Raw genomic sequence first — 6688 nt, 5'->3', positions numbered from 1 at the left:
GGGGTGGGAACGGGATGGGAAAAAGAAAAACCTTAGAACATTGAATTCAATCATATTAAAGTAAAACTACAGATGTCTCCATATCTAAATAATATAATCATCATGACATCATGAAGATAGAATTTCATAATCAGAAGTTACAAAAACACGTACAAAGAGCTTAGAACTCCCTACATGCCATAGGCATGAACTAATGAGATCCAACTCATTCACCAGTAAAAGAAGAAAACAAAACAAGAGAAGGATGATGAGAAGGGCAGAGGAAAGAGGGAGAAAAAGGCATAACGCATTAAGAGAAACAGTTACCAACTTACCATACAGAATAATATCAACTTACAAAAGGCAAAACGCATAAAGAGAAACAGTTACCCATGCAAAAAAATATCAAGTTCCAAAAACTAAGAAAACGGACCTGTCTTCTTAGCTTTCTCAACGTCGTCACCAAAAGCTCAGGATTACGATGAATGCCAACCCAGCAACCATTGACAAAAATTTTGGTCGCTTGTGGAATAACAGCAGGGGATATTTCCTAACCGAAAAAAAAAGGAATAAACACAAATTACCAGCACAGAGACATTAGAATAAAGGATCTGGTTCCACAGCTTTCTAAGATTTTAAAAAGGGGGAAAAGCGCAAAGTAAGATACCTCAAAATTTTCTGTACTCCACTCTTCCAAAAACTCGAGTATGGGCTGGGCTGCTGATCCCACAGTTATGTACACCATTAGCGCCAAATTCTTCACAAGTCCACAAGCCTAAAAACAGACATAAAGTACTCAAAATGTCAAGATTTTAAGCAGAATCCTAAAACAATCTTATTTCACCTAGAATACAATTACAAAATGCAAGGTGCAATAAAAAAGAAATATTTATACGCAAAGATATTTACCTGTCCTTCTGGAGTTTCTGCAGGACACATCATCCCCCAATGGGAATTGTGCAATTGCCTAGGTTTCGCCAATTTCCCTAATAGAAAAGTTATGAACGTTAATAATCAACTCTTAAAGGAACACGAGCCTAAATGGTTGTAGGCATGGTCCGAAAACTCAGCGAAAACTTGGATATTTTGGTTTTTTTTTTTTTTTTTTTTAAACCGAGACGAAACTGCATACAAAACACAATTTCAGTCATCTCGCCGAAATTTTGTTCATTTTGTTTTGAAATTTCACTCACTTCGGTAAAAAAAAATGCACTATTTCGGTAAAATTTTGTTCATTAACACCCCCCCCCAAAAAAAAAGGCCACACAAAACACAAGGTGAAGTACACTGTTTCAGCAAAATTTCGGTATTTCGGTGGTTTTAACCGAAACAAAATGAGTTCTTGAACCTTGTTTGTAGGCGCTTATGGGTTTTACCTTCACGCCCAATAGGAGAGTTTAACCTTCGCAAGTGAGACAGAGTAGATGCATATGTCAAACGGTTCAAAACCTGTTATAGAAACTAGTCATGTTAACCATACTTCCAATGAAACAGAAACATCAACTCATATAGCAGGGGAGAAGAAAATGCGACTCCAACCTGTGAAACTCCAGCTCTTGTACCAGCAGCATTTGCTTGTCCCCAGTTCCCTGTAGCAAGGGAATATTTAAGCCCACTCGTGATTGTTTTTGCTTTTATAGCAAATTGCAAGTTAACATCCTTCCCATTATCAACACACTGTCCACAAGGAATAATCAGCTACAACGGACTCCATACAACATTAACAAACAAGAAAATAAACCCATAAATTACGCATGGTGAGAAAGTGAACCTTCTGAACATATGCTCTAACATCCCTCGTCAACTTTCTGAACAGCTACACTTAAATCAAAACTCAACAATTAGAAATGAAATGCTAGGGCTGCAATTTAACAACCTAAATGACATCATAACGCACAAACCATGCGAAACAGGCCTCCAAGCAAAGGTCCAGCAAGGTCTAGCCTCTTGTTGCCATAATGATCCCTATCATCTTCTGCCCTCCGGCCAAGTGCACATAGTAGAAGCCTGTGAATGATGTACCTAACAGAAGAATACCATAGAGATTTTCAAACAATGTTCAAGAAGTTGTTGTAATGCATACTAAAACGAAAGAGACAACACCTACCCAAAATAATAAGCCTTCTTCGTTTCACAATATTCTCCAACACCAACATGAGGAAGCATTTCTTTCTGAAGGATCTCTTTGGCATACCTGCAAAGGAGACAATTGAAGATGTAACTAAATAATCCACACATACTTATCCTCTTTTGCAAAACCCAGAGGATGGTCCAAGGAGCATCTAGATTAACCCAGCACATACTTAATCCTCTTTTCCCTTGTGACACCCACTGTCGAGCCTCTCTTCCCAATGTAATCCAACGCAACCTACAACAGGTAAAAGCATACAAACCCAAGTGAATGTAGCTCTTCTTTTTCTGTATCAATGTAAACAGAACCTATTTAAGTACTGGCACGTAATGCCATAAGGCAGTGAGAAAAATTGAGAAGAAAACATTCAGCCTTACAAATTGACAGAAACAGAAAGCCTAATTTTCCAAAAAGACGACAAATGAACTCTAGTGATGCAGATACATATAACCAAAATGGGCTTATTTTATTAGAAACAAGCTTTGAGTTGGGTTATGTATGTGTAAGGCCTTTGATCCCCATGTGTTTTCATTGTAATGGACCACTTTAATAGGCCTCTAATATAGGTAGAGGCTAGGCATACGGGATTAGTTAAGTTAAGAGTCTTTTTTCCTTATTTTACTTGTTATTAAGTGTTTTAGTTAGGCTGGATTATGATTCTTCCATAGTTGTCAAGGTGACAAGGTGGTGCCTAAGCGCTTAGGCGACAAGGCACTTGCCTAGGTGTTGCCTAAGCAACCAAGGCACCCAAGTATTATTTTTTATTTCTTTTTTTTTCTAACATTATTTAGTACGTGATGAGCACAATAATGTGTGAAATCTTAGGGATATAAGTGTACATTTTGCCCCACTTTGGATAGTACTACTTTTATTTTTCTTGTTTTTTTTTTTTTTCAAAAAGAAAGTGCTTAAAGTGAATCAAGAACCAATCCAAAGGTGGGACCCACTCATTGGTACCACATCCTCTCTCCTACAAAATCCTGAAGATTATCTCTCTCCTTGCCACCTCACAAGATCTTGAAGATACTATACAGAGATTCCTTTCTGATTTAATCAAGATTGCAAGATATTGGTTAATATTGCAATGAAGGAATGGAATTTGTTAATTTTGGAAACGGATTCTCTCTTTCCTCACACAATATCTCAGAGAATGAGGATTTTTACTAAGATTTTATTTTATTTTATTTTCTTTCTTTTCTTAAAGAAGACTTGTAGAAGGAAGGAGGCAATACAAAAGCCCTATAAAAGCCCCTTCCTCCCCCCTCCTAATTATTATTCTCCTTAGTTTACTTTCTAGTTTATGCTTAGTTTTCTTCTTTCTCTCCCTCTCTCTCTCTTTAGTTTTAGTTCTCTATTTTTTCTTTAATCACTTTTGTAATATTTTTTTTTTTATGTCAATTAATACAATCACTCTTTTATTCTTATTCAGCCTTCTATGTTTATGATTTATGCAATTGAGTTGTAATTTTTAAAGTTATAGTTCTAGGCTTAGATCTAGGTGACAAGATCACAAGCCGTGGAGCATCTTTTTTTTCAAGTTCAGTTTTTTTTTTTTCAAGATTTGTTTTCTCTAGTACTAAAAATTTCAGATTTGGTTTATTCCAGATCTAGTTTTTAGTACTGGTAGTATCTCAAATCACCCAAGCTTTCAAGTTCAAGGGTTGAAGTTCAAATAAGTAGGCTCCTTCAATAATCTTCTCTCCCCCCTCTCATTCCCTCTTCTGACTACCTTTTATTTCTTAATTTAGGATTTTAATTTCATTCGTTACATTATTGCTATCCCTTTCCCCCAAGGTTCATGGCTAGTGTATGTGTTGGCTTTGCCCCTCCTAGCCATAGAACCATCAATTTATTGCTTTTATTTTAATTGTATCATTTTTCCTAAAGCCAAGTAGAGTAACCCTTGTAAGAGTGACTCTCTGGTCAAGTAGGGAAGCTCATATTATGATGCATCCCTTGGGCTAAGTAGAGAAACCTACTTGTGAGTCTCTCTCTAGCTTTCTCCCCTTTCTTTTACTTTATTTTTATTTCATAACTTTTTTCCTTTATTTTTCCTTTAGATAACAATCATTAATAGGTTCACTTTCGCATTATTAAAAGAAAAAAAAATAAAGTGGCTACTCTCTCCGAGTTCGACCCGTAGCTACACTGATCCGTACGCTTGCGGTTACATTTAAAATCTCAAACATTTAACTTGGTAATATTTACGTGCATTCACTGTAATGATTATATCACTCAAGAGTTATAACTAAAGCTGTATCCTTATCCTTTAGGCTAAGAATGCACTAGTCTTTTTGTAAATCCACATTTGCTATGAAAAGAACAATAACTTGAGGTCCCTTCACCTTTGGGATCATTTTTTTTTTTAACTTTGGTGACATCACCTTTAGGCAAATGTCACCTACTATGCTGCCCTAGGGAAAATCATGAAAGAATAAGATACATCACTTTGGTGGAATCACATCACACTTTCATGGTTCCCTAGAAATGCTATGCAGCTAATCAAGTGCAGAAGCTTACACCCAGTTTAATTTCAATATATTTATTCATCATAGGGTGTTCTAAATATGACATGTAAGCACCAAATGCCATTAATTTTTTATCTTTATCATTCATAAATAAATTTTCAATATCATGGTAATGATAAACCAATGTAGAAACATTCATAAATAGAAATATAATTTTGAAGTCATTCTGGAACAAAGACAAAACACTATAGTTGTTCCAAAACAGTTATGGAATACAAAATATAGGTCTCATTTTTCTTGTTTTAAATTTAACCCAGTATATTGAACATACATCCACTGATCGAACCATAAATAACATTTCAGAGTACATAATTACATCCTTCCACTGGTTTGACCTGTTAAGTAATTATCCACAACATCCCAAGTATATGATAAAGTGACATCATGAAGACCAATGGTATTTTATTATTCACAAGGCCTTGGGACTCTGAATATAATTGTTTTAAATCTAAAAAACCTCATTAGACATTATGTGAAAATTGACCATTACCATATATGACCATTTCAAATGATAAAATCCTTCACAATATCAATAACATAGTCAATTTTCAACACATTAATCAATGACCAATTGGTTCTATGACTAAAAACAAAAATAATAGATTTTCTATTTTTTAATAAATACTTTCCTGGTTAACATCGGTCAATGTTGATGACTTTTCCCAGTAGGTTTTTAGACAATCCATTGGAAAGCCCAAATGGTTCAATTTTCGGGGTCAATGTGTCGGATATCTGGATTGACCAACCTAATCGGTTCAGTCATGGCACAATTTGGTAGAACCAATTCATCTTGATTTTGGGTTGGTTTAGGATTTAATCACTTTAAGGGGACTTGATCAAGACATTGGATTTTATTATTATTATTGTACCTATGACACAATACCAATGCCAAGTCTCAAACAATCAAGTGTATGATCGGTCTCAACCGATGTTGATTCGGATCATTGAATCTAATCAAACAATGCTTGAAACATACGTGTTCAACATTATAGTGGTCTACAATCTAATTTGGTTTACCAAACCGGATATAATTTGGTTTTCAATTCAGCCTATTTCAAATTAGGCCTATGAGCCTCACCCCATTATTCTTCTAAATAAATGAAATCTCTAATGGCCCATCATTTAAAAGTTTTTAATAGACTTAAAACTTTAAATAAAACCAACGACAGGCTGGAACCCAAGAGCCCATAACATTATGAAGTTTAATCCACGACCCTTAAGTATCCAAAATAAACATGACCCCTACCTGTGTTGAACATTGTGGCCCAAAACCCAATTAATACTAGGCTTAAAAAAAAATTAGCTCATTTAAAACGAAAATAGTCTAGTTTAATAACCCAAAATTTCAAACAATTTAGTAACTGATTGGATTTTAAAATGCCAAAACCCAAGCCCATTGTGATTAATATGAAAAACTTGAAATACTTAAGCCTAATAATTCAAGGCTAAATCCATCAACCAATTGCATTCCATTATTACAAGTCCTTCTAAATCAATTAAAAGAGTGCAATCTTTCAGCAATTGAAATTGGAATGCATTTAGGAGAAAGAAGAAGAAAATGTAAAATACAAATAAAGGTCCTGCCTTGTTTCACTCTCTATTGTTATTACCCAATGAGAATTAAAATATTCTCATCATCAAAGGTTATAACTATGGTTGCTAGCACAAATATTTATTTATTTATTTTTCTTTACCTCTGATTTTGTTTAAGTCTTCAATTATTTGATGACTTCTCTGTTGTGTTTCAAGCCATTAGTTTTCAGTTCATAAGTCAAAACCAGCCAAAAATTGGTGACTAAGTCTATGGTTCGACCTCACGGGTCAATCAAACTTCTTACAAGGTCGGAGCCCATCCTAGCCTGATATGGATCGACCAAACCCAAACTGTAATCAAAGTTCAACCTCAAGTCACCCCACCCTCAGGTGAACTCATAAGCCAAGTAACTTAAAACCTGTAAGAAGCAAGCCCAAAATAACTTAAGATCTTTTTTTTTTTTTTTAAAAAAAAAAGCCAACCCTAAACATTAACGTCTTTTTTTTTATCTTGCTG

General features: G+C 34.9%; 1 protein-coding gene across 1 annotated transcript in view; it reads right to left on the bottom strand.

Moving 5' to 3' along the window:
• Window positions 1–2887, bottom strand: part of LOC122093291 (DNA-directed RNA polymerase II subunit RPB2) — a 7712-nt gene extending 4825 nt beyond the window's left edge. The window contains exons 1-9 of the mRNA XM_042663577.1: window positions 2283–2887; window positions 2087–2173; window positions 1881–2001; window positions 1751–1795; window positions 1519–1656; window positions 1356–1428; window positions 889–965; window positions 647–754; window positions 413–529 (exon numbers count right to left, since the gene is read on the bottom strand). Coding sequence (XP_042519511.1) covers window positions 413–529; window positions 647–754; window positions 889–965; window positions 1356–1428; window positions 1519–1656; window positions 1751–1795; window positions 1881–2001; window positions 2087–2145 — 738 coding nt within the window. The 5' untranslated portion in view covers window positions 2146–2173; window positions 2283–2887. The remainder of the gene's footprint in view (window positions 1–412; window positions 530–646; window positions 755–888; window positions 966–1355; window positions 1429–1518; window positions 1657–1750; window positions 1796–1880; window positions 2002–2086; window positions 2174–2282) is intronic.
• Between the last annotated feature and the right edge of the window lie 3801 nt (window positions 2888–6688).

Source organism: Macadamia integrifolia, chromosome 11, assembly GCF_013358625.1.
Source record: "Macadamia integrifolia cultivar HAES 741 chromosome 11, SCU_Mint_v3, whole genome shotgun sequence".
NCBI classification, from domain to species: domain Eukaryota; kingdom Viridiplantae; phylum Streptophyta; class Magnoliopsida; order Proteales; family Proteaceae; genus Macadamia; species Macadamia integrifolia.
Note: the sequence above shows the minus strand (reverse complement) of the source record. Positions and strands in the feature narration are given on the sequence as shown.